This window comes from Daphnia pulex, chromosome 2 (assembly GCF_021134715.1).
Source record: "Daphnia pulex isolate KAP4 chromosome 2, ASM2113471v1".
NCBI lineage: Eukaryota > Metazoa > Arthropoda > Branchiopoda > Diplostraca > Daphniidae > Daphnia > Daphnia pulex.
Genome location: NC_060018.1, coordinates 13,036,569 through 13,063,126, shown reverse-complemented (window position 1 = coordinate 13,063,126; position 26,558 = coordinate 13,036,569). Strand labels below are relative to the sequence as shown.

The window sequence follows — 26,558 nt, the reverse complement described above, 5'->3', positions numbered from 1 at the left end:
ATGGCCTTACGACTATTTTTTTGGAAAAAACAATCGGGGTGGTAGAAATTTGGTTAGATTTAAGTTTTGTTTTCGGGATAGAAATGCTATTTTTAGGCGTGATTGTATCCCCCCCAAACGAAATGAAGAAGAAGAAGGGGGAATTAGTTATGCCGATCACATGGCAGACACACACACAAGACAACACAACTGCACGCCCACCGATTCTTCTTCTTCTTCTTTTCATCTCTTTTTTTCTTCTTGTGATTTTCGGTGTTGCCTGTAGGGGCCGATTGTCTGCGACTCTGCTCCTCTTATTATCTCTCCTAGCTCCTGGTAGAGGAACAACCCGAAAGAAATAATGATCACATGAGAAAAAGAAAGAAAAACCTCTGCGTGTCTCTTTCTACCCTAAACAAAAGTTTCTCCACCTTTTGTTGTGAATAGAATCAGGAAAAACTAAATCTCCCAGTCAGGTAAAAATGTGTATAGTAGCTCCTTTTTTTTAGATTTTAAAATTTTGTATTTTTGTTTCAATCAAAAGAGCTCCGGGGTTGTGGACAACGCCCATCCTGGCCGTTTCTTTTTGATTTTTTTGTCTGATATTTTCTCCCAATGGTCCATCATCATCGTCTTGTGTGTGTGCACATTGGAACGGGCGTCAAGGTGGACACAATGATGATGAGATTTGTCGGATTTCTCTTTTCTCCCAACCGAAAAAGAAGAAGAAGAAGAAGAAGAAAAGATTATTTCTTTTCTTTTCTTTTTCGTCTCCCGTTGTGTTTTTCATTTCCCATCCGCGCGCGGTGCAGTCAGAGATGATCCATCCATCCATCCGAGCAGATATATAGAAAGAACTTACTACTACTACCAGCAGCGATAACTGGGAGATCCGCCGCAAATCAGCTACCGGATGCTGTACAGCAAGAAACTATTAATTCTTTTAATAAATCTTCTTCTTCTTTTATCTATTCAATTCATTCAGTCGGGATGGTCCGTGGAACTTTTTTTCTTCTTTTCCATGTCCGCCTACCTTTTTTTTGATTCTCCAGTCTCAACATCTTTTTTCGCTAATTGGAGGGGAACCTTTTCTGTCCGGTAGGACGGACGCCGGGGTTTTCTAGACCTTTTTTGTCATCACTGCGTGTGCTATTATGGCACATGGGGGAACTGATCCTCTTGTTGTTGTGGGGGATATTAGACGCCCAACACAATGACGTCCCATTTCTAAAAGACCCTGACAGTCTCAGCAGCAACCGGGCCCCGTCTTCTTCTTCAATATCTCCCACCTTATTTGGTGTTGTGTGGAATATCATCGAGAGTCCTTAACGTTTTGTGACGTGTCATTGTCCCCCTTCCTTCGTTCTTTTCACGTCCGCAGCTTTTTTCCGCCGCATCATCGAGTGACACGAACGTTTTTTCTTCCGTCAAACAAAAACGGACGGACGGACGGAATAAAAAGTCTTTTCAAATTATAAAAGACAAAATTTTTCTTGTCGATTGTTGTGTCCGTTTCCCCCTCCCGGCTCTATCATTGCACCTTTCTTCGCTTTCTTCTGTTGATTGGCTTCAAAAATATTGAATTTCTATGATGATGATGATGATGGTGTACGTAGGTATAATATTTTAAGTAATCACATGTAAATACTCGGCCAGAAGGGAATTTCGTTCTCCAAGATAATTTGAACTTTCAATTTGGGATTTTGGAAAATTTGATAAAAGTGGGACACAACAGTAGCGAAAAGCCATTCTCTCCTTTTATTCTCTTTTATTCTCTTTTCTAGAAATTTATTGTTTCAAAACTATTGTCGAGCGAGGGGGGAAAATGACGTTTTATTTCTAGACTTTTGAGGCTGGCCGGCATATTATATCCAGTAATGAGATAACACGAAAAACTTCTTTTCTCTCCGGCGCAGTTGAGCTTTTTTTGTTGGCGCTGGCGCGGCCGCGCGTCCGTCCAATTATACCAACCAGACAACAACAACAACAACAACACCACTCGACTTGTTTTGTGTGCTGTTGTTGTTGCAGTTATAGCCGCTGGGTTAGTGCTCCTTGACAAGAAGAATGTTGCATTCATCCCCACTTTCACTGGACTGGACGGCAGCAGCGTCCAGCAGCAGCTCGACCGGCCACTTTTCTCATCGCGTGCGCCAACGGGGTCGACATCAGAAAATGGGAAAAAACAAACAGAAAAATCGTTCCATTTCCAGATGGATGGCCAACGTAAGAGAGTTTTTGGAACGCCGAGAGTAGATGATGGAAATCTGAGTCCAGGCCAGTCCAGGGATGATGGAACACAGGAAAAGTGGCCGAGACAAACACACACGCTAGAGAGAGAGACGTACGTACGTACGTGTTTTTTCAAAAAAAATAAAAGACAATGGCGTCTCTATATGTAGATGGGCATTGACAGTCGTTTCTTCAAACCAAACTGGGAGTCATATCCCTTTTTTTCTTTTCTTTTCTTTCTTCTCAATCACGCTCAAAACTCCCGCCGGGCTTCTTCTTCTTCTTCTGTTCCAGTGGCTCTCCTTATTTTTATTCCAGCCAGCCAGAAAAAAGGAAAATGGACAAGAAAAAAAAACAACTGGAAATATTCACAGAAGAAGAAGAAGAAAGAAGATGATTATTAGATGATATTTATAGAGTCGCCTGCGGACACCGTGGTGGTTGGTTGGTGGAAACAAAAGAACGTCGTGATATTTATGTAATCAGCGCGGGGGGCTCCGACCAGGTATACTGCAGGACGTGAGATGGAATTGAAAGAAGAAGAAGAAGATGTGCCTCTGCGCATATTTTTTTAAAAAATGTACATTCCCCCCACCCCCAGCAGCAGCCACCGGCGCACACACGTATCTGCCGGGCACATGTACATAACAGAGACTACTGGTATATAACAAGAGGGTGGAAAAACAATGGGCCCTTGTTTTCTTTCTCTCTACTTCTGCTCAGCTTTTGTTTCTCTTTTGGGGGGTGTTAAAAGGGGAAGCTGATATTTCCCTAGTCACGATTTCCTAGTGTTTCACCGTTGTGCTTTTTTGGATTCGTTATCGTTATCGTTAATCGTTATTTTTTCAATTTTTCATTCGTTTCGTTCTTCGTTTCGTTAATTTAAACGTGTCGCATTTTTCTGTTTTTGCGACCGTTATCGTTTACCTTACAATTTTTTTTTAGAACCTAGTTTTCTAAGGCCTGTTAGGCCAAATGATGTAGAAATAAATGATGCGAAAATAATGGCCTAATTCCTCGCTAGGGGATCGCTAAGTCGCTAGTAGGTGGTCATCCCAAAATTGAAAATTCCAAATTTTGAGGGAAAAAAAGTTCCCCTGGTGGTCAAAAAATTTGAAATCTCTACGGTTTTGATACGAAAAATTTAGCAAGAAATTAACGAAAACAACGAAAAAAACAGCCATTTCGTTATCGTTAACGAAAAAAACGAGCATTTTCCAAAAAAGTCGATAACGAGGCTCGTTAATACGTTATTTTCGTTGTCGTTATTTAAACGAGTGAAACACTACGATTTCCCTCTCTCTTGTCTAGGTTGGAAAGGGGGGGGGGGAGAAGTTGTTATTCCATCCATCTTGAGATTCCAGCAGGGAACATGTAGGAGAGCGAGGTGTGTTCTTCCACCTGCCCATAAGTGATGACGTATGGCTTTTCTTCTTTTCCCCCTTTATAAGTTATACGACGGGGGTTGTATAGGGTCGAACGGACCAGGTCAAACGGCCGATGCATCTTCTTCTTTCCTCCTGGAAAAATATCATCGACTGAATATTCAAAAAACGCCCAGGGAAGATGGAAAACAATGCGAAAATAAAAACCAGAATGAAAAAAAACTCTCCGGTCGGTTAGGAGAGCTCCCGGTGAGTTGGCAAATGGAAAAAACAACAATTCGCCGCTGTTGTTGTTGTTGTTGTTGTTCCAGGAACAAGGAAAAGGAGTTTTGCGGGAGTCATTCACAACAAAATGAGAGAAATGAATTTTTTTTTCTTTTCGGTACATCCAGAAAATAATTTAAAAAATAAAATAAAATAAAAAATTTCGTGTGTTGGAAGCGAAACGAATCATCCTGTAAGAAACGAATGAACCAACAAACGGGAATCACGCTTTAATTGACTGCGTGTTGTTATTTTATATTATTATTAGATATAAACTAACGGACGTGTATTTTAAAAAAAGCGAGAAACGAACACCCAAAGGTCCTTTTTTTTCAAAAATAAAAACGCGCCAAATGGAGAGTCTGAAGAGATTTCTCCCATAAGTTTGAACGAATAAAAATCCAAACGTGTCGCTGTCGCCTAGTTGAGAGCCCACAAAAGGATATTCTTTTTCTTGGAGGGGGGAACACATATTTTTGTTATTTATTTTTTTAGTGGCGACCATTTGAGATTTTCTCTCAAAATAAGGAAGGAAAAGACGGACAGGTTTGGAGAGAATTGAACTTTTTAAAAGAAAAAGTGTCGCGCGCGTTCTTCAAAAGATATATAACCCAACCCAACTCAGGAAAAAAGATGTCCAGGAATAAGTTGTAGCGCGCCGTATAAATGAGTTGTAAAAATTTTTTAAGTTTCTTCCTTGCAGAACTATATATATATATTTTTTCGCTCCTCTTGTATTTTTATGACATTTGGGGAATATGTAGGAGAAGAAATAACTGGCCGACCTTCTTCTTTTGACAAAAACACAAAGGGGCAGGTACTATATATATTGGGGGCAGCTGCTGGACACGAGACCTTCTCTCCGTCGACCTTTTTTAAACCAACCAAAAGAAGAAGAAGAAAAAAAGCCTACGATGACCAACTGTGTGCCAAGGCTTCTTCTTCTTGTTTCCCTTCTGTTGGAAAAACTTTTTTTCCCTCTTGAAGAATCACAGCTGCTGGACTAGGACGACGACGACAGTCAGTTTTTAAAACCCCCCGCCATAATAATAGTAACCCAATCTCCCTTGTATACATTTTCTCTTCTATCGTCTTTTAGGTCTGTGGCTATTTTGTGTGTCCAGCGGAAGTTATTGATTTGACTCCCTCAACCAGACTGATGCGATGAAGCTACAAGTTTCTTTTTTCGGCTTTTCACGTCAACCGTCTGAACCAAAAAGGACAACGGCAAACACAAGAAAAGAAAAAACCACTTGACTTTTTTCCTTTTTTTTCCTAAAAAACGGCAGCAGCTGTGTGAACTGCCATTGGAATCAAGAAGAAGAAAAGGAAGCGAGAAAATTGAGGTGTCGCCATCTCCATTATTATATACATTTCCTTGTGTCTTTTGGCCCTTTTTTCTCACGGAATCGATTATAGAGGAGCCCGGCTGCCGTGTGTACACTATGAGCTGCTGTGCTGTGCTGTGCTGTGCTGGCCGCAGGTATAGACACAACTAATAAACATTGTCGTCTCTCTCTACTATACAACGTTCACACAACCGACCGAGTTTGGAACCTTTGAAAAGGTTGTGCGACCGTGACCTGGCCCGCATCATCTTCTTAATAATCACCGAGAGAGCAACTTTCTCGTTATAAATGTACACCTTTGGGTAGTAGTAGTAGTAGTAGTAGTACGGTACACTTTTTCCCATTCTTTTCGCAGCAGGGAGGATCTATCTACGATCTGCTGGCGGATATTGCGTCACGACAATTCAAATGGACACACATTTTTCCATATGAATCACGTCAGCAGCAGCAGCTACCGTGTGGTCGACATTTTCTCTTGTGTGTGTGGACGTCACGGATGACTTGGCTTTAGCACATCGTCGACACACTCAGAAAGAAAAAACCGCCATAAGATTACGACAAGTATAACCGCCACCGCCGTTCGTGTTGTTTTCCTTTTTTTTCATTTTTACACGAAACCCGCAGGTGATGACGCGGTCGGCCGAGCGCGACATCGGCCGTCAACATTTTCTTTTTATTTCTAAATTGTTTTTCTTTTTCTTATATGCGGGGGAAATAGATATATATCCAATCGTGTCCTCATTTCCTTTTGGGTTAACCCCCATTGAAAGAAAAAAGAATTTGATTATGTACCGATATCTATTTAGGCCTAGCGGTCGTTTTCCTTCTTATTTTGTGGAATCAAGACTCACGAACGGAATGAAAAAACCGGAATTTTTTTGAATTTGAAATAAAATTTACGAGACATGGACACCCCCAACACGATCCCACATCTTTTTATTGGTCGTCAGAAATCTCTCTGAATTTTTTTGAATTCTATATTTTCGGTGGTGATCAAAATTGGTAAGGGGGGAGATCCACAGCAGGTGCTTGTCTCCTCTCTCTCACCTGTTTCGACCTTATCTGGAAGAAGAAGAAGATGGAAGGAAAGAAAAGAAATCTGTCGTTTCTGTTTTTCCACCCCAACTTGTTGAGGATATGGCGCAGATGGCCAGCGGGGGCATCCAGAAATGAACCAGACACACACTTCCTGGGTTCTTTCTGCTGACAAACTAGAACAGACCATCAACGTTCATTTTTTAGATATTTACAATCCACCAGACACAATGGATCAAATGTCTATAACCTCCCCCACCAACGTCATTTGCTTTTTTCTCTGTCCAGAGTTCATCAAAGTCGATGGACACGCAAGACGTCCATTATTACATGATTACCCGATCTGCTGGTCATCTCGGATGGCTGATCCCCCCCGTAAGATGAGGATTACCACTAATCAGTGGAATAAGAAGAGCGGATGCTCCTCCTCGCCTTTCACTCTTGTCCAGTCAGTGAAATAAATATCGTCGTATTGTATTTGATTTTTTTTTAAAACAATTTAGATTTATTCATGTATACTACTAGCCATTTAAATGGCCTTTTGGCTCATTAAAAAAAGGGAAAAAACTGGACTGTACAAATGCTGATGGCGTTCCAGGAGAGTTCTTAAGGTAGAAGATGGAAACTTTGATTCGATTGGCTGCAATCGGAAAAAAGAGGGCGGAGTTGGTAGAGAGTGGCTTTCGCCCTCCGGGGTCTACCAGCGCCATCTTTCTTTTTTTTATCAACCCCCCCTCTTACACACTTTTCCCCTTTGCGCTCGAGGGGGGATTGTTTCGTTTTTCGTTGTGTTGGTCGGCGGTGGCGGGTCAGTCGGTTACCAGTTGCCGTGTCGGTTAGTCCCCCCCACAAACCACTCCGCGCCCAAAAAAAGTTTGGCTGAAAAAATAAAATAAAAGACACATTGGAAAAACAAAAAATTTTTCGTGTGTGTTAAGGATTTGACGCGTGTTGTGTGACGTGATTGGTGATTTGGTGTGGCGCTCATTTGAATAATTGGAAACTTGTCGGCCATTTTTATTTATTTCTCAGTGGATGAATCGACCGAGCCAACCGTCCATGTGCGTCCAGTGAAGTGGTGAATTACCATCAAGGGGGGTAATTGAAAAAAAACCGGTGGTGCCTATTAATATTTATCGTGAAATAAAAGACAATCAACTGAAGAAGAAAATTTCATCAACTTCACAAAATGGATACGAAGCAACGACAATTTGTCCTTGGTATGTTTTTCTATCCCCCCCCGAGTCTATTTCCATTTTTGAATAATTTCTGTCCTTCAATTCCTTTTTTTTCCGTTGAATCTCCCACAAAAGACGAAAAAAAAACCTTTTTCCTACCTGTGTGTAATTAGTGTGTGTATGCTCGAGATGGCGGGAAGGTGAGGGGGGGAAACAACAAACAACAAAAGAGAAGAAAAAAGGCCCTCAGGTAGTTGCAGGTAGAAGTTGGTTGTTTCTCCCTTTTTTGGAGGTCACAACCCCTTTTTTGGGTAGGGGGGATGAATTTCCTGTAGAGAGAAAAAGATAAAAAATGTATTTTCTTATCTTTTTTCACCTTATCCTGGACGCGTCTATGACATCTTCCTTCTCTCCCCCCATGGACACTCCAGGTGGAATTTCAATAGCAGACGAGATAACGTATTTTTTTTCTCCCTGGAAAGATGGTGGTTGTACACGTGAAATCTTTTTTATTTTATTCTGACGCGTCCATCTATCGACTGTCTTTTTACCTGGATGTCCCCGCATGATTTCAAAATGACCCGCAACTTTCTTCTCTTGTGGGAAGAAATGGCGAAATTTCTTTTGGGGAAATCTTTTTTTCACAATTTCGATTAGTTGAAAGTATTCAAGTAGTTGTGTAAGTAGCAAAGAACCCTCGGGGGCTCTTGTCTGTTTCTCTTCTGGTAATAACTCCCGACATGGAAGGTTCAAACGTACACGAAAAAGTGGCGTGTGTGTAAGTAGTCGTCATCTTCCACCAAAGAAATAAGATGGGCAGGCTCTCTTATTCTATTCTAAAAATGTATTGTTGTTGTATGATATGCCCCGGGGATGCACCAAGGGGGCTGGCAATTAAACGTGTGCGGATGTGAGGGGGTTGCAATTGCGTGAGAACCGGGAGCTTTTTTCTTACACCCTCGGATGATGATGACATTCCCATATTTTTTTTAAAAAAGTCTCATTTTTATTACGAGCCTCGTAAAAATTTGGGTTTCATTTTTATGCATCGAAAAATTCAATTTGATTGCAATAAAATGTGGCGGGGCCACTTTCCCCCCAGTCGTACGATATCGAATTATTTTGTCAGCGGGTTTTTCTTCTGGATGTTTAGGGACTTGTTTCTCATTTCCTTGTGTGTCTGTTGTAGTAGGAAAGGTAAGAAGAAGAAGAAGAGAATCAAATGAGATGCCGAGGTCAAAGAACCTCCGTGGCCCCTCGACACATCTTTCCCCTCCACTTGAATATTCTTCTCCTACAACAACACAAAGGAGGAGGAGTTTCTACCTCCCCACCCACCCCCTAGAGGGAGGTGGAAGAAGGGGAGTTTGATGAATCTACCTGGAAGAGAGTGTGTTGTAGGAAAAGGTTCTTTTTTCTACCTTCCAGGTATATGAAAATGGAAAAAGAAGAAAACATATTTTTTCTTCCTTTTAAGACAAGAAAACCTGCCAGACCAGTTTTTACTACACTTTGATGTTTTGGAACGATTTCTCTCCCTCCCTTTAAGGCATTCAAAGTTGATTGGATTTTTTTTCTTTTCAAGGAAAAAAATATTAACTTTTTCTCCCCTCTTCATCACGCGAGGGTTTTTCTTTCCCAAAAGGAACAGACACAAAATTTTGCGGTCGTGAATCTGAAAGAGAAAAGATGGCGGAAGTGTGACCTGAATCTTCTTCTTCTCCAACCCACACGCATCTTTTTAAAAGAATATGAATTTGAAAAAAATCTTAAAAAGATGAATCATTTTCTCTATTTTTATTTAAAAAAAAGGGGGATTTGGTCACGGTAGCGCCGGTTTTTCCCTTTGGTAAAAGAATCGACGATGATGAAAGTGACTCATCACAAAACTTGTGTGTAATAGGCCAGCAGCAGCCAAACGTTCCGTTGATTTTCTTGCGGGTTTAGAAAAGAAACCTGGGCCCTGCCTTTTTAAAAAGTTGTACCTGATTTGAATCCCCCCGCCGTTGGGATGTTATCCGCGCGCTCGGCTTAAAAGCTTCGACACACACAAGTTGTGGCCACGAGCCAAAACTCCCGAGAAAAACGGGAATTTCTCAAGTTGTTGTATTCTTCTACCCTACAAGGAGAAGATGGAGGACCTCCTTTCTTTCTTCTTCTTCTTCCTGAAACACATTTTCATTTGACCTCATCTTTATTATTGTTAACTTTTTGGGATGAAAAGAAAAATTGGCCAAAGGTTCTTCCATTCATGTGGCGGCTGTAACTTGAGACTATATTCCCCCCCACATCACGGAAATATTTGACGTGTTGTTTTTTTGAAAAATTTGTGGTTTTATATGACCAGGTAATTCGATCAAAAGGAAAAGTCTAGTACAGAACACGACACTGTTATCCGTTGGGAAAAGAGACATGCGATATCATTCTGGGATATGGTGGTCTCCCCTCTCCTTTTTTAAATATAAAATTTCGTTTGATTCGATGTGGGGGGGTCGTCTGTTGATTTATTTTGAGAAGAAGAAGACGAGAGACTGGAGGGGACGCGGAGGAATGTTGTTGCTTCGGGACCCGATAGCAGGTCAACATTGCCCTCGGGGCGTTGCTGCTCTCTCTCTCCTTATTTTTCTATTCTTCTTCTTCGTCTTAACACACACACGCGCACCTTTTTTGGCAACTTCCAAAAAAAGTTGTAAATTTTTTCAATGGACCCCATCGGCGGCCATTTTTGTTTGAACGATCCCCGGGATGATGTTTGTCTTTCTTGTGACCCGACAACGTGTGGCGACATCACCACACCAAATGGGTTTGGCTCTTTTACACGGTGCATCCTTTCTTAACTTCTTCTTTTGGGAGAGAATCGATGGCCAATCGGCACAGCCTGGGCGTTGCTGTTGCTGTTGCGTGTGTGATGGCCCCCTTTTTTTGATTGTTCCTCCTTTCTTCATCCAGATCACGAACGAACGTTTTTATCTGCCTCTTCTTTTCTTTTCCCGACCGACCGTCTGTCTGTTGTTTAAATGAAGGCTCGAGTCGAGCCCCATAGAGAAAGAAATTTCCATCGGTTATTGGCGTCTAGGAAATTGGATTATTCATCTCATCATCATATCCATTGGGAAGGCCAACAACAACAACCGAAAAAAGAATAGATTGCTGTTGTTGTTGTTGTTTGGGGCTGTGGCGTGTTTTCGTTAATAAACGAAATGGCGACCCGAAACGCGTAAATCAAAACGGTCGAATGGATCGTTAAAATAAGAAAAGAAAAATAAGAAAAAAAGTTGTTTCTTTTTCGGGAGAGAGAAATAAGAAAGAAGTTTTTCCATTTTTAGAATTTGCTCCCGCCCCTTTTATTTAAAAATATGATTCATTTCCATATTTGAAAAGAAAAAAATTCACCTGTCGAGAAGAAGAAATGACGTCCGGCTCAGTTTCTTTATTTTTAGAATTGTCCCTGTGAGTCGAGGCAAAAGTGCAAATGTCAGTGGGGGAGCGTGTGAAACTCGGCCGTCCATCGGCCAACCGGAGAAACGGTTTTTGACTAGGGAAAATAAAATAAAAGAAACGTGTAGTTAAATAAAGAAATGCTTGTTATAACTATCCCCCCCCCCTCTCTCTCCATTCAGTTTTTCCATCGTTCACCGCTAGACCGCCAAAATAATATCAACCGCATCCGGTGGACTTTTTTTTCTATGCGTGTGATTTTCGTTTCTTTCTTTCCCCCCAACCCCTCGACGTAACCCAAAGGTAAATACTCGCTCTCTGTGTGTGTGTACACACATATTTTCCATTGAAGAAGAAGAAAAAAGAGTAGGCCAAAAGCGCACGTAAGCAACACGCCAAGTTGCGTCCTCAATCGGTTCCCCCCTTCAAAAAAATGGCGGTGGGGACACATCTTTCCCTGTCCTCGATACTTTTTACCATTTTTCTTTTGATTGTTTATGAAAAATATTATTATTATTAAATTTGTTATTAATTATTTGGGTGTGATTTATTATTCAACAGCTTTTTTGGTGGTGGCGCTGCTGGCGGCCGGTGCCTGGACTGTGGACGTTCGAGTCGGCGAAGACGTGACGCTCGAGTGCCGTTTCAATCCGACGCTGATGGACAAACGTCACACCTTTTACTGGATCCGGGCCAACATTAAAGAAAAGGACAACGTCGCCATTGGAGAGTCGCCACTTGAGAAAAATTACAGGTAAATCAAATACATTTTCTATTCTAAAGGAGAAATTCCTTTTTCTACCTGCGTGTGGGAAACGTTCCAAAAGCGACACTGGAGGGGGGTTGGGGGGGATGGTCATAGCGTATACATCAAAAGTGTGGCATTGAAAAAGTCATCCGCACTTTTTTACTGGGAAAAAATTTTCTCTTCTTCTTCTATTGACGATAGAGAGAAGAAGGAGGGTTCCCAAAGGGAATGCATTTATAATGTATGAATATGATATTTTCAGCAATGGAGAGAGAGGGGCCAAAGGAATCCCTACACACTACACACAAGATCGAGGAGGAGTCTGAAATCTCATTTTTTAGTTGTGGGTCTGATCATAGACCAGGTGTTCCACTGCCCTCGAGGGTTGAGAAATGATTATAGAGGCCACCTTCTTCTTTTCCAGTTTTGCCTTTGAGGGAATTTTCTTCTATCGTAGGGGGGGGGGGAGATGAATAGATAAGAAGTAGAAATTACCAGATAAAAATAAATATATAAAAGTGGAATGTGCTACGATGATGATTGGATTTTGATTGTTTTTTTCATAATTTTCTTTTTTTAAAAAATTACAGAATCAGTTTCAAGCCGGCCGAGGGCCAGTACGACTTGTTGGTGTCTGGCGCCACTTACGATCGCGACAATGGCCGTTTCGAGTGCCGCCTCAAGGAGCAAGGCACGGGAATTGAATTGCACAGCCAATCGGTCGATTTGGTCGTCTTGGTCCCGCCGTCGTCGCCGCAAATCAACCCCGTCAGTCCCGTGGCCGTCGAGGGACAACCCACCGAATTGGTTTGCTCCAGCGCCGGCGGCAGTCCCGATCCCGTTTTAAGGTACGACTACTAGACAATTCGATTGGGAAAAAATGTGCAATTCAATCTCCTAAAAAATCTAACGTGCTTATTTGATTCCAGGTGGTACCGGAAGGGCGAAGCCAACCCGTTGGAAGGTGCGATCATGAAAGCGGGCGGAAGCAAAAGTGTGGCCACACAGTCGACGCTGATTGTGCGACCGCAAAAGGAAGACGACGGCGCCGAGTACCGCTGCGTGGCCTGGAACAGAGCCATGGACACCAACGACAAGAAGGAAGCCAACATTGTTCTCGCCGTCAATTGTAAGTTTAATCCGCCCACCCTTTTTTCCAGCTGAAGCCACTGGAATTGCTGATTTGTCTTCCTGTTACTCCCAATCGACGACTAATCAACTGGAATTTATTTCGATACAGACGCTCCCAGGGTCCGTGTCAGCCCCAGCCCGTTGAATGTCGAGAGGGGAGGCTCGGTGCAGATCCAGTGTCAGGTGGACGCCAAACCGGCCGTTTACAGCGTCCGCTGGACCCGATCCGGTCGATTCATCGCCACCAGTTTCAACCACACGCTCAGATCCGTCAGCCTGGAAGACGACGGCCTCTACGTTTGCTCGGCCGACAACGGACTGGGTCAAGTCGGTGAGGCGGAATTGCAGCTGGACGTTCTCCATCCGCCCATGGTGACCATCGCCGAGTCGCGCAAGGAAGTCGACATCGGTTCCAGCGTCTCGATCCCCTGCAACGTCTCGGCCAAACCGGCCCCGACTTCCATCGAGTGGCTCAAGGAAGGTGACGCCCAGTTCAGATCCAACGGACCCGTATTGCGACTCAACAGAGTGGCCGCCGCCGATAACGGCCGCTACCTTTGCCGGGCCACCAACATGATTGGCTCGGCCGAACGATCTGGCAACGCCACGTTCCATCTGCTGGTCAAACACGAGCCCGGATCGGCCCGCATTTCTCCCGAAGAGCCGATCGCCGTCGACGAGGCCTCGATCACGTTGACTTGCGCTGCCGATCCGCCCGGCTGGCCTTTGCCCCAGTACCGCTGGTGGAAGGCCGGCGCCGAGACGACCATTTTGGCTTCGACTTCTGAGCTGACGATTCACGTGGCCCGTCAAAACAGCGAGGGAACGTATTACTGTCAGCCCAGCAACGACCTGGGCACGGGCGGTTCCAGCTACGTCAACTTGCGCGTTTTCCAGCCGCCCCGCTTCATCGGCCAACTGCCGCCCGTCTTGCAGAAAAAGGCCCAGGACGCTGATTTCAACATGACGTGCTCTGCCCAGGGCAAACCCAAACCGTCCATCACTTGGCTCAAGGACGGAGTTGAAATTCTGCCCGGAAGCAGCTCGGGCGCCTACGATTTGGCCATGGACGAGTCGGAGGGTCGCAACGCCATCTTCACTGTCCGCTCGACACTGCGATTCCACGGCTCGGAGCGGCCGGCCCTTTCCCAGCTGACGGCCGACGATCGCGGCGTCTACACTTGCGCCTTTGAGAATCAAATCCGCCGGATCGAGTCGACTCTGACGCTCAAAATCGAGCACGCCCCCATTCTGCTGGACCACCACCCCAAAGTGGCTTCCAACGTCGGTTCGTCCAGCGTCCAGCTCCTGTGCCAAGTCCAGGCCTACCCTCGCCCCAATTTCGAGTGGTCCCTGCGCGACGTGCCCATCATCGGCAGCAGCAGCGGCGGAGCGGGCGACAACAAGTACGACATGAACGTCACGTCCATCACCAACACGGCCAACGGCAACGACATTTACCAGGGCGTTTTGCGCATCAACGACGTCAAAGATTCCGACTATGGCGACTACACGTGCAAAATGTGGAACGCTGAAGGTGAAAACGCGGCGGCCGTCCGTCTGCAAGCGACCAGCGCACCGGAGAAACCCACCAATTTGCGCATTGTCCAGTCGGGCTACGATTCACTGACGCTCGAATGGGACGAAGGATTCAACGGCGGATTCGAAAACACAATCTACACGGTCCTCTACCGGTCAGCTTCATCATCTGGGCAGGCCGGCAGCGAGTTGGCAGCCTCTGGCCAGCAGCAACAGCAAGAAGACGATTGCCAATACGCCAACCCTTGCGTCATCCGCGGGCTGGAGCAACTGCAATCGTACACGTTCCAAGTGCGGGCCGAGAACACGAAGGGAAAGAGTCCGTTGAGCAACGCCCTGACGGCCTCGACCGTCGTCGACCTGTCGCGTATCCCCGAGCCCAAGCAGGTGACGTTCGAGCCTAAAACCAAGACCATCTCGTTCAACGTGGATTCCCAGCTGCCGCTGATGGCCATGGTGGAGAGTCGCGTCGAGGGCAACTGGGAACTTTCGCAAAAGATTTCGGTCCGGTCGCCGGTGAGTCGCGAAGTGCTGGACCTGGTCAAGGACGACGTTGACGACATTCGACTCAAACTCTGTTTGGAGATGAACACGACGCTGTGCAGCGAGCCGGTGGTGGCCGTGACTGGCGACCTCATTCAAGAGCCGACGAAAGCTTTGACTGAATTGCCGGCCAAGTACATGGTGGCCATCATCGTGGCCTGCGTCGTTGGCTCCCTGGTCTTTGTCTTGTTCGCCATCTTTTACTGCTACCGTCGACGACGTGCCCAGAAGCTCAAGAAGCTCCTGGAAATGGAAAAGGCTCATTCTGCCCGTCCGACCATCACCCAACAGCAGCAGCAACAACAGCAACAACAGCCACCGCCACCTTATTACGCCGGACTGGAGAACAAGGGACGGGATCAGAGTTTGATGAACACGAGTCACGGCAGCATGCTGGACGACGCTGCCAGCAAGAACGCTCTTTACGCCACCCAAAACGGTTACGGCTACGCTGTGGCCAGCGCTCAGAACAATGGCGGCGGACACGCCAACGGCGGTGGAGGAGATTGGGTCAACATGGCCTACACGGAGCACAGTTATTCCAATTCCAACAACGGCGGCTCGGTCAACTCGCAGGATTCTCTGTGGCAATTGAAATTGGCCAGCCAAAATGGCGGAGTCAACGGAGGTGGTGCCGACCACCAACTGGGCAATGTGCCGGACAGCAGATCGTACCACTACGACCCCATGACCCACGGTGGGTACGGCGGATTTGAAGACTATAGCCACTACCCGCCCAGCAATGGCGACGACTACCTGCAGCGCAACAATTACGGCGTCGTGGCCGGCGGCGATCCCTACGCCGCCGTCCACAAAAATGGCAAACGCATGGAACACCTCGGTATGTTTTTCGACTTTAATTTTTATTTAAATTGTACTTGGAAATTGGCATTTGGGAGAAGAGCGTGACGTTGACGTTTTGTATCATTTTCTCAGAATCGACATATCACAATGTGAGTGGCTTGCCCGATCCTTACATGGAGGCCGAACCGGAGGAGATGAAACAGCACCAACAACAGCAACAGCAGCAGCAGCAACAACAAATGGCGCCACCTCAGCAACATCATCTCTCGTTTGATGAGTCGCTAGAGAGCGGCTATTCAACACCCAATTCACGGAATCGCAGAGTCATCCGCGAGATCATCGTCTAGTAGACCCATATGCAGAGAGAGAAAATATTTAGTAGACAATTTAGTTTTTCTTTTTTAAAATTCTCCTTTCAACCAACCACACGAGAACATTTTCCTCGTCAACACATCATTATTTAAAAAACAAATCAATGACATCCGTGTGCCAAACTCACCTCGACCAAAAGGTGGTTCTTTCTCGACAATCTCCATTCCATTTTTCGCCTCGTTGGGCGAAAAAGTTTCGTTTTTTTTTAAAGGGAAAAAAATAATTCGAGTTCGGATTGTGATAGGAAAGGCTCAAATTAAAAAAAGAGAGACACGTGAATTGCCCCCGCTGGCCTGCTGCTACATTTGTTTTGTCGCCATTTTGATCTCGCTGAAAGAAAAACAAAACTTCATCCGTGGACCTGGTCCTCTCAAGTAGGGTCTAACACAAATTTATACATAAAATGAAATTAGAAATTCTATTTGATTTTTTCAAAAGCGATGTGGGACTACCGACAACAAATTTTCCAAAATTAAAAAAAAAATATGAAAAAAAGTAAAAAAATAAAAAAATAATTTTTGTTTTATGTGGCGACTGTGGAACCGTCGCCGTCCCTAGTTATATATATTTTTCTTTTGTTTCTTGATGACTTTTTCTTTAAAAATATTTTTTTTTTGTTTTTTTGACCATCAACTATCGATCATTGTTGTACATAAGAACACACAACCCCCCCTGACGTTCTTCCCCCCCCCCCATCTCCCGAGTGTTTTAATGTGTTGTTGTACATATTAAGACGACGAATGTTGTTGCAATCCAGCAGGCGGATTTAAAAAAAAAAATTAATCCGCTGGCTAAGCTCTGTACTTCTCGATGCATGCCAATTATCTTCCCCGGGAACAGCGACGCTCCTCGTTCAAAATTTGTGTGTGTCTTTTTGTTTGTGTGTCTTTTTCATTTGAAATTAAAAGAGTGAACAATTCTAAAAAAAAGAAAACGGATGATCAATGCTCAAAATTGCTTCCTTCCATTGTGAGCCAAGTGCTGCTGCTGTTTCTCTCTTCCCACCATTTTCTTTTTTGACACCCTCTGTTTTTGATCTTGTTTTCTCTATTCGTTTGTGACTTTTTTACGTTGTTGTACAGTTTTTTTTTTTCTATTTGTAAAGTTGATTCATAAAAAAAACACGAATAAATGCCGTAGAAGCAAATTTTAGTTTTTTCGTTTCAAATTGGAAAATGATTAAGCTCCAAATAATTAGCTTGAATATTAATAAGCTCACGAAACTTCCGTGTGAAATTATTGGATATGGTTTCCTTACTATTAGTTGCATTAAATCCATTAGTTGTTTAATTATGCCCGACCATGATAAAGGAGTGACGCTCTAATCATTATTTCTCTTGTCGCTCTCAAACAACAGCAAGGTTTGCTAAAATATACTTCATAGGAGTGGACCTTGTTATACAACAATACGAAATCAACTGCTTGTTGAATTCGGAACTTTATTATTTAATTAAACAACCCTGAGAAGACAGAGTTACAATTGGCGATATCAAATAGCTGAAATCCGATGATAACAGCTGATTTCCTGGTCATCTGACAGCTTGAAATATCAGACGTTCGTTATAAAAATAAAAACATCCGAACAATCTATCTCGGGCCCACCCGCCGCTGAAGATGAACATTTCTTGGAATTGGAAATGGTTGGCTTAATAATGCACCTGGCGGACGAAATAATCGCCATCTCGTGACAGAGATTTAAAGTCCTCGTCTCCAAACTAATCCCAGTTCACCAGATCGTTTGCCCAGCTATAGCGTCTCCATGGATTAAAGAAGGTTACTGCTTGCCGGATGAGCGACATCGTTTCTTGCTTGATGACCCAAGGCTGGTGCAGGAACTTGTGTTTCAAACTAGTAAGTAGACAAGTAGTAATCAAATGGTGGGAGTCGCAATCTGCTACAAACAACAAATCTGCATGATATAAAATCAAACTTTTTAATATTCTGGTATTTAGAATAAAAATTTAATCGAAAATTTCATGACGGAAGCAAAAATTTCAATACTTTGAAAGATATTTCAAAAATTTTTTTTCTTTATTTGAAATATTTTTGTTGTTGTTTATTCCAAACACTTTGGCCACGTGGTCGCCACTTGCAATGTCAGGTTCGTCCTTTCTCCGCAGTTCGGGCCGGAGATTTAAGTATCAAACAGTAGTGAGCAGTCGCCCTTGAGCAGTAAATGTGCTTTGGCTAAATTGTGTTGTGAAAGACATTCGTTTTGACATTTTCCTAAGTATAGCTAAGGAAACAAGAATTTGTGATGCTAGAGAAAATTACTTACTTTTAGAGAAAGTATCGCGTGGTTTGTGTATTGTGTTTCCATTTATGTGTTTGCCATCCGTCTGGCAAGAACTGTTCGTGATCTTTGGATTAAAGTGCGATTGACTTCAGGTGTATCAAACTTTTCTAGACTACCAACAGGTAAGTTGCCTTTAAATAATTTGGTTAGAATACCGTATGTGTAAATGTTTAAGCTTCTACATAGCTAAGATCACCTCCACTTAAACTGGCTAAGCTTTGAATTAGGATGTAAAATCTCAGCATGCGTTCCTCTAATAATTATTTTGTTTTTTTGACAGTAATGTTTCCGCTATCTTGCCACTACACAATTTTGTATTTAAGGATTTATTCTATTTCTTTTGTAACTATAGGTGTCAATGGCATTTGTCGCTTTGGGAAAGATGACATCAAACACCCAATTCAAATCCCCCCAAAACAATAGGCTTCTCGATAAGTTATCCCGAATTACCAAAAATCTGGCCACACCCTTTGAGCCCGAAACTTCATGTGAAGAAGGATTGGCGAAAATTATCCTTGCACTATCGAATTTCTCTTCGGTAGACTACAGAAATCAAGGCGAGCACTCAGCAGCAATTCCTCTGCCTGATTTGGCTTCTCCAAAACAGGTTCGTTTGAAAGTATATTTCTTTCAACAATGTTTTATATCCTAACCTAGCAAATGTTGTAATTTAACAAGCCGGAAATACTGAAAAAGTTCCCCCGCGTGAAATTTAATTTCACCGGTCATGGCAAAAAGTCGCAAACTTTTTCAAACGCCAAGGTTCGGAAACTTGATGAGTCTATTGCCCGGTTAAGGAAAACCAACAAGGAACTGAAGAAAAAGTTGAATAAAGCTAGACAAGGCAAGCTTAATTAATTGCTTTGAAAAGGCATTTGCAAGTTTGTATTAATCAAGTTTTTATAGAACTCAATTTAGGGATCCCAAAGGATGCTACCCATTCAAACGCTTCGAATGAGGTAATATTCATTTATTCCGTTTTAGTAGCTTAAAAAACTTTGAAATTGATTTTTAATTATTGTAATTAATTATTGGTTTTACTGCAGACTCAAGAAGATGAGTGAGTCACTGGTGAAAAAATTTAATTACGCGATTTCGTGGATCTTTGTAGGCACTTATTTATTCGTTGCTTTGCACTTTGCAGGTGTTTGAATTAGAGGGTGAAGGTTTTTTTCATGAGCCTGAAGTGTCTTGTAGAGATGGGATGCAGCAGCATTTTCCAATCGATAATTCTAATATCCCTGATCCCGTGCCAACCAAAACGTCAAATGAAAAGAAAGTTTTTAAATGCGACGTTTGCCCCATGGTAATAACAGCTTGCGTTTGTGTGACTTTACTTTTTTCCCACTCTGGACTAAGATTTTAAATTACAGGAATTCACCGCGAAAGGAACCCTCGAAAAACACAAAATGAAGCACGCCCATCCTTTAAAATGGATTGAATGCCAATATTGTGAACATGTTAGTCAGCATACCGGAAACTCAATTTATGGTAGCTTACGTATTTTTATTGTGCACTCAATGTTTGATTTCTAGAAGACAGTTTATGCTGGAAATATGATACGTCATTTAAGGATTCATGGAAGTGCTGGTGAAAAGCAGCAATTCAAATGCGACGTTTGTTCTAAGGTAAATTAAATTATCATTTAGTATCTTTTTTCCCTAAACAAGTGAAATTTATTTGTAGAATTTTTCCCGGAAAGATCATCTCAAATTCCACAAATTAGGTCACATGACTCCTCAAGCTTGCCCTTTTTGTGATAAATATGTAATTAGTTCAGTGTTTCACATTTTCTAAGATGGAACTCATCAGAATATTTATCTTTTAGAAAACACCTTATCCGATTCGACTGACGCATCACATTCGAATGACCCACAACAAGTAAATTTCAGAACCGCAGTTCTGTGTTCGTGAGAAGGTGCATAGCGAGAAGTGATCAAGATGTCAAATAATTGTTTATGATGCTTCGTAAATGACACACCCGCTAGGAGATACAATGCAATCTCTCATCGTCGTCTGCTGTTAACGGTTCTTTTTTTTATAATTTAGTCCGAATTTTCTACTTCATAGCCATCTCCGTCGTATCAGAAGTTTAACATTTGCAATTGTTTTCCATTTTCTGGGATTTTATTTTACTGATGGCGTCTTCAATTGAGTTGGATCTTATTTTCCAAGCAGTTGACACAAACTCGGTTCCAAAACTGAAGCAAGTACGTGACAATTATGGATTGAAGACAATCGCGATCAATTTATCCAACTACACAATCTAACGCCAGTGCAACTAATAGCCATCACAAAGAACATTTTTCATATTGTCAAGTGGTGTGCAGGGCAGTTTAAAGAAAGCTTCATGCTCAACTTAGATAAGCTGGAGTGTTCAATCGTGATCTGACAGATACTTTCTACTGACAAATTTCCAATAATTGAACTTATTGTTTATCTGGTTGACACTAAAACTCCACATTCATCGTCTTGGTCTAAAGACCAGCTCAATCACTCAATGCAAGAAAGTAGTATGACTGGAATTGATTGGTGCCTTACTCATCTCTCGGCAACTTTAGCACTTTAACAGAGTTGGGAGTCTCAGCACTGAGTGGACTGCAGAGCTGGAAAGATTCTATGGCCCCACAACTTTCCTTATCTGATGGTGACTTGGCTGACTTCAATGTATGAAACTTTTCGAATTCATGCACTGTTATTGACACAACGAATCTTGGACCAACTCAATTCAGGACTACCAAGCAGACCCTACTTATTTCATCTGAAAAGTCTATTGCGGTATGCTCGTGAGTGTAGTCTCCGTAATCAATCTTCTCGTGCAGTCAACATTTACCTTCTCATTTTGGAACAATCTCACAATTTTAATCCAAAGGCCATCCTCTTCCAAGTGTAAAGACATTTTCATCGGTACGCTTCATCTACTATTAAAGTGCTTCAGTAAAATGGAAAACGAACCCGCTTAAAGCCCAGGACGAGAAGAATTCTCTGCAGCCAACCTATATTGATGGTTATCACATTTTGCACAGTCACAGCGAAAGTTTTACCAGTGTATTCAACAAACTTTTACATTCAAACGAAAAGACGCGATTTCATGGGAATCTTTTATCTGTTTGTGTTAAAGCTTGTTCCGAAAATCCCAGAGTTGAACGAACAAGAAAAAGAAGAATTTGAAACTTGCTTAACCGATTACTTTAGTCTCAAAGTGAACAAATCTACCCTTCGCTCCTTCATGCTGCATTTAACGATTCCAGCCGGCCTCTTAGTGCAACCAGCTTGAAGACTATCCAGCTGTTTCTAAAACTCGGAGCTCATCGAAATGCCATGGACGAGTATGGTAAAACTCCTCTTCTTCTTTTAGCCGAAAAATGGAATTCATTTTCGTCGCAGATGGAATGATACTTGTCTATTTTTCAAGATCTGATTGATGCTGGTAGCCACCTTGATACAGCCAGACCAGACGGCGAGAACGTCCTCAGTATCTTAAAAGCTAGGCGAAAGAAAAATGAACAGGGTTTCCATTTATTTTGTTTCGGTCATTAGTACCTCTATCCTGCTACTGTCAGAGCTATAGACCTCCTATAGCTATAGACTGGAGTCTATAGCTCTGCTACTGTGTCCGTGTCATCCGACAGCATGCAGATCTATTTCACGAAGCCCATCAAAATCTAGGTAATAATGTACTTGTACTTGTAAGATAAATCAAGTAGGTTAGTATATTGCTTACATTTTAGACTACGCATGTGTGCTAAGGGGTCGTACACACTTACGTTACTTGAAAATGTTTAAAATAAAATTTAGGTATATTTTCAACATGCTCCAACTGATGCAGTTTTTATTAATTTATATTTTTCAATTACCATTGTAGAGTTCAACCTGCAGACGGGCCGGCCGGTTTGCATGTCATTCACGCTTGAAGGTCACGAGATACATTAAGTATAACTGTCAATGCGGTGGTGAAGAGGTTGGGTGAGAATGACACGTGTTGCATCATTATCAAGCAGGTACAATAGCCGCAAGGTTAAGCTATTTGGTTTTCATTTTGATATTGGTTTTTGTAGACCCATCCCCAGCAACTTCATCCTGCAGAAGGAAAGGCCAGTTTGCATTTTCTTCAATCGAAGGTCACGGAGATCATTAGGTAAAACGTTTCAGGCAGTGATGTAGAGGTTGGGTTAGAACGGGACGTTTTGCATCATTGTATCAAGAAGGTAAAATAGCCGCAAGGCTTAAGAGGAGGGGTGAGAAAAAATTGTATAAAAGGCGAGAGAAAAGTTGATAGGGATCAGTCGAGTGAGTATCTCCGACACGGCAACAGCTGCATTATTCGTCGTCATATCAGTTCGCAATCACGGGTAAATGTTCATTTTTAATTTCGAGTCGTAAATCTATTCTATCTTGTTATTAGTTGTTGATACGACTAGTTACCTTCGAAAAATAATATCCAATTGTTTATTTTATTGCGTAGTTAATTATGGCGTTGTGTTGCTGTTGGGTGCTGTATCGTTGATGTCGACTACGAGAGAAAATCTTTCAAAAGGAAAGAGAAAAGGCAACATCAGTCAATCGAGTGAGCATCTCTGACCCGGCAACAGCTGCATTCTTCGTCGTATTACCAGGTCGCAATCACGGGTAAATATTCTGTATTTTTACGTGGAATTTTCTATCAATTTCTATTTATTCTATTTTATAATATGTCCGTTATTGTTGAATATTTAATATTGTCTAGTTAACTATGCCGTCGTGCTGCTATTGGTTGTTGTATCGTTGATGGCTGGGTCGACCACTGGTGTACCGATGTCTCCTGGATAAGGCGGATACCAAACCGCAACGCCGCCGCCTTACTACACAACAAAATACGCAACGACCAGTTACTACACCGAGGTTGCACAGTTGGGTTTACAGTTAAACCACCAAGGATCCAGATTATTACACCACAACTTGTGCTGCTCCCCGATCTACACTAATACCAAAACGCAGAGTACTACACCGAGGCTCCTAAGTACTACACCACCGAGGCACCTACTGAGACTACGCAACTACGTATGCTGCCCCAACCTACGACGCCGAGGCTCCAGCTTATTACACCACTAAAGCTGTCGGAATACTACACTGGAGCGCCCAAGTACGATAGAAGTCAGTCAAGTGAGATTCTCCGACACGCAACACGACAGCACGATGGTCAAAAGGTAAACAGTTATTTCAGTACATGTTTTAGCGATGTTAATTAAAATCCAGAATTCATTTCAGCAGATTTAAACTGACCATGTCGTCACTGTTGTCGGTTGGGACGCAAACTTCACGGATTTGGCTGTCGTTTCTGGTTTGGAAATAGATTCCAATTTTGGTGGTTATCGAGTCAATACCGAGCTTGAAGCACGATCGAACGTCTGGTTGGTAAGAATCCTTGAACATTTTATTTCATATAAATTGTAATACTTGTGACTAAAACTTAACCAACATTGACTGCTCTGATATTGTTGTTAGATGGTATATGAAGTTCTTGTTAAATTAGATTCTAATTATTGGGTATGGACTTTATTTTTTATTAGGCTGGAGATGTTGCGTTCGTTTGTGGTATCAAATTGGGTTGTCATCGTATGGAACATCATCACTTTGCTGTTGTATCAGGGCGATTGCTGGAGAGAACAATACTGGAAACAAAACATGGATGAACAACTGCAGTGCACCGTCACCAAGTTCATTCTTCGTCGTATTATCAGTACGCAATCGGGTAAATATTCTGTTTCATGGAGTTTGATCAATTATTTGGTTTTATCTGTTAATGTACCATATTGTATATTAATGTTCAAATCAATTACCGCCTATTTGATTGTAGTGTCGTGCTGTTGCCGTTTGTCGTATCGTTGAAGGTTGGGTCGATCACTGGTGTACCCATGTCTCCTGGGTATGGCGGATACCAAAGCACCACGCCGCCGCCTTGCTACACAACGAAAACATTCGCACCAACCGGTTACTACACTGAGGGCCACAATTACTACACCATTAAGGCTCTAGAGTATTAAACCGCAGCTAATGCTGCCCCGAGCTCAATCACCGAGGCTCCCAAGTACTACACCTAGGCTCCCAAGTACTACACCATCAAGTCACCGGAGTACTACACGTATGTTGCCCCACCTTATACACCGAGGCTCCCAAGTATTACTTAGTTCCTAGCTACTACACCGAAGCTCCAACTTTATTACACCACCAAAGCGGCTGAATACTACACCGAGCCGCCCAAGTACTACACCACCAAGGCTCCAGAGTATTACACCACAACTTATGTTTCCCCGAGGCACTACACCGAAGCCCCGAAGTATTACTCTGCCTCAAGCTACACAACTACAACTGAGGCAGCCAAGTATTACGCAGCCCCGACTTACTACATAGCGGCTGCTGCTCCTCCTTCGTACTACGTTGAACCGGAATACTACACCGAGGCTCCAGTTTACTACACCACAACCTACGCTACAACTAGCTACTACACCGAGGCACCTAAGTACTACGCTACCAAGGCACCGAGTATTATACCACTACTTACGCTGTTCCGACCAGCTACACCGAAGCTCCGAACTATTCCGAGTTACTACACCACTAAGGCACCTGAATATTACACCACACCCTACGCTTCTCCAACTTACTACAGGGACTTATCTAAATACTAGAGTCGAATTTTCAATTTTAGTAATCATGTTCAGATTTGTCGGTCATATCTTGACAGTTACTAGTCACTAGGAATTGTTGAATTTTAATGAGCAAATAATTGTCTTAACCTGGTTAATCATTTTGTACGGCTCTTCTTGCCACCTAAAAGCCTTTGACATTGAGACACTTTCTGATTTTTATTGGATCTTTTCTAGTTCGTATGTTGGAGATGACTATTGCTCTAGTCGCTCTGCATTCCGACATATTCTAGTGTTTGGACAAAAGAGTTGCAGATAAGTGTTTGGTTTCTCATAGAAGTTTATTTGAAGGGTCTGGAGTTGATCAGTCACTTGCCTATAACTTATGTAAAACTTCAAATTTGTAAAAAATACACAAGTCGTGAACTAAACATTTTTTTTATTATCAGTTATGAGACACAACAAACTAAAACATTAAAAGGAATTGCTTTATTGTCCCACCTCCACCCACAATTCCACCACATTTTACAATCACATACATACATACACTTAAGTTAACCCGTTGGCTGCCACGCCATACAACCCGTAGGTTGTACTCTACTACTCTACGCGCCACGTCTGAAGGATCCATGGCCAAGGTGGGACTTGCCATTGCTGACAAGTCCGGGCAGAGCTGACACGGTGACAGGAGAATCCATCACCGTATCGACAAGGGGGAAGTCCCTATGGTGCATTGCCTAACAGGCTTGCCTTGCGGCAAATTTTGGGCTTGGCGACACTCCGACCTCGCGGCATGAAATCCACGAGGCCGGCCAGCGCGGCCCGTGCAAAGGAGCTAGGGGAGAACAAAGGCGTGGCAGACAACGGGTTAACTAACACAAACAAACACATATTACCAACAACAAATGATGATCCGCGCTGACACTTTGGAGATACCGGCGACGTTATGGTGTCCATCTTCTCGAAATTTCCTCTGCATTACCTGAATAAAGAGAAACAAATTCTTATTTACTGACAGGCCAATAAAAGTTACATAATACAGAAAGAAACAAGAATCAGGTTTTTTAGCTCAAAGATTTAGATATGCAATTTTTTAAAGTTTAAATCAAGCTTGCAATGTTGAGAACTGTAAACAGAACAAAGCTCACTTGCTAGTCTTTAAAAAAAATTCCGGAAGTATACCGGAAGTAACCACAGCGCCTCAACCATTGAGCTGTCGTCAAATTGAACCACATATTCGTGATCCCCATGAAATTTGGGGTCGATTAGGTGTGATTCAAACGAAATCCAAAATTTGGCCAAAATCGAGAATTTTCCTGAACTATAGTTCAGGAAAATTTTCGAAACCGGAAGTACGAATACGTAAAAAACAGAACATGAACTTTACCACAAATTTTACGAGGATCACGAATATGTGGTTCTTTTGTGCGTCAGATCAATATTTACTAAACTACTGACAGAAATGAGAAAACCGGAAGTAGAAAAAAAAATCAAAAATCGAAAATCTAACAAGTGAGCTTTGTTGCTGGAATAGTAATCGTCAGTTATCACTAAATATTTCAACAAAATAACTGCCAATAAAGGTTTAAAGAGATGTGCAAAGTAACTGAAACTGACCTGTTTTGACAGCTGCAAATTTTCA

At 42.7% G+C, this 26,558-nt stretch overlaps 2 protein-coding genes and 3 long non-coding RNA genes across 10 annotated transcripts; all 5 read left to right on the top strand.

Annotated features, from left to right (window-relative positions):
* The first annotated feature begins 303 nt into the window (after positions 1–303).
* LOC124209493 lies at positions 304–1,383 on the top strand. Its single transcript, XR_006880928.1, has 2 exons — positions 304–455; positions 524–1,383. It is a non-coding gene; the product is annotated as an uncharacterized LOC124209493 (long non-coding RNA).
* Positions 1,384–3,550: 2,167 nt separating this feature from the next.
* LOC124204182 lies at positions 3,551–6,128 on the top strand. The gene is made up of 2 exons (XR_006878770.1): positions 3,551–5,499; positions 5,565–6,128. It is a non-coding gene; the product is annotated as an uncharacterized LOC124204182 (long non-coding RNA).
* An 864-nt stretch (positions 6,129–6,992) lies between these two features.
* Positions 6,993–16,764, top strand: LOC124204031 (hemicentin-2-like). The gene is made up of 6 exons (XM_046601017.1): positions 6,993–7,464; positions 11,422–11,614; positions 12,199–12,456; positions 12,538–12,737; positions 12,849–15,662; positions 15,758–16,764. Exons 1-6 carry the CDS (start codon positions 7,434–7,436, stop codon positions 15,970–15,972), a joined length of 3,711 nt encoding a protein of 1,236 aa, XP_046456973.1. The 5' UTR covers positions 6,993–7,433; the 3' UTR covers positions 15,973–16,764.
* Positions 16,765–18,125: 1,361 nt separating this feature from the next.
* LOC124204035 (zinc finger and BTB domain-containing protein 49-like) lies at positions 18,126–22,252 on the top strand. Of its 4 annotated transcripts, XM_046601033.1 has the most exons (12): positions 18,242–18,415; positions 18,646–18,900; positions 18,972–19,137; positions 19,200–19,252; positions 19,438–19,599; positions 19,667–19,753; positions 19,829–19,921; positions 19,980–20,060; positions 20,122–21,071; positions 21,166–21,627; positions 21,709–21,962; positions 22,159–22,252. In XM_046601033.1, exons 2-9 carry the CDS (start codon positions 18,652–18,654, stop codon positions 20,176–20,178), a joined length of 948 nt encoding a protein of 315 aa, XP_046456989.1. In that variant the 5' UTR covers positions 18,242–18,415; positions 18,646–18,651; the 3' UTR covers positions 20,179–21,071; positions 21,166–21,627; positions 21,709–21,962; positions 22,159–22,252. The 4 variants fall into 4 exon arrangements, with proteins under 4 accessions (XP_046457015.1, XP_046456989.1, XP_046457007.1 ...); XM_046601059.1 differs by having other exon boundaries at positions 18,126–18,415; positions 20,122–21,627; XM_046601051.1 differs by having other exon boundaries at positions 19,832–19,921; positions 20,122–21,627.
* A 799-nt stretch (positions 22,253–23,051) lies between these two features.
* LOC124204019 lies at positions 23,052–25,347 on the top strand. 3 transcript variants are annotated; one of them, XR_006878711.1, is made up of 4 exons: positions 23,052–23,479; positions 23,544–23,687; positions 23,843–24,024; positions 24,130–25,347. It is a non-coding gene; the product is annotated as an uncharacterized LOC124204019 (long non-coding RNA). The 3 variants fall into 3 exon arrangements; XR_006878718.1 differs by having other exon boundaries at positions 23,541–23,687; XR_006878722.1 differs by having other exon boundaries at positions 23,529–23,687.
* The last annotated feature ends 1,211 nt before the right edge of the window (positions 25,348–26,558 follow it).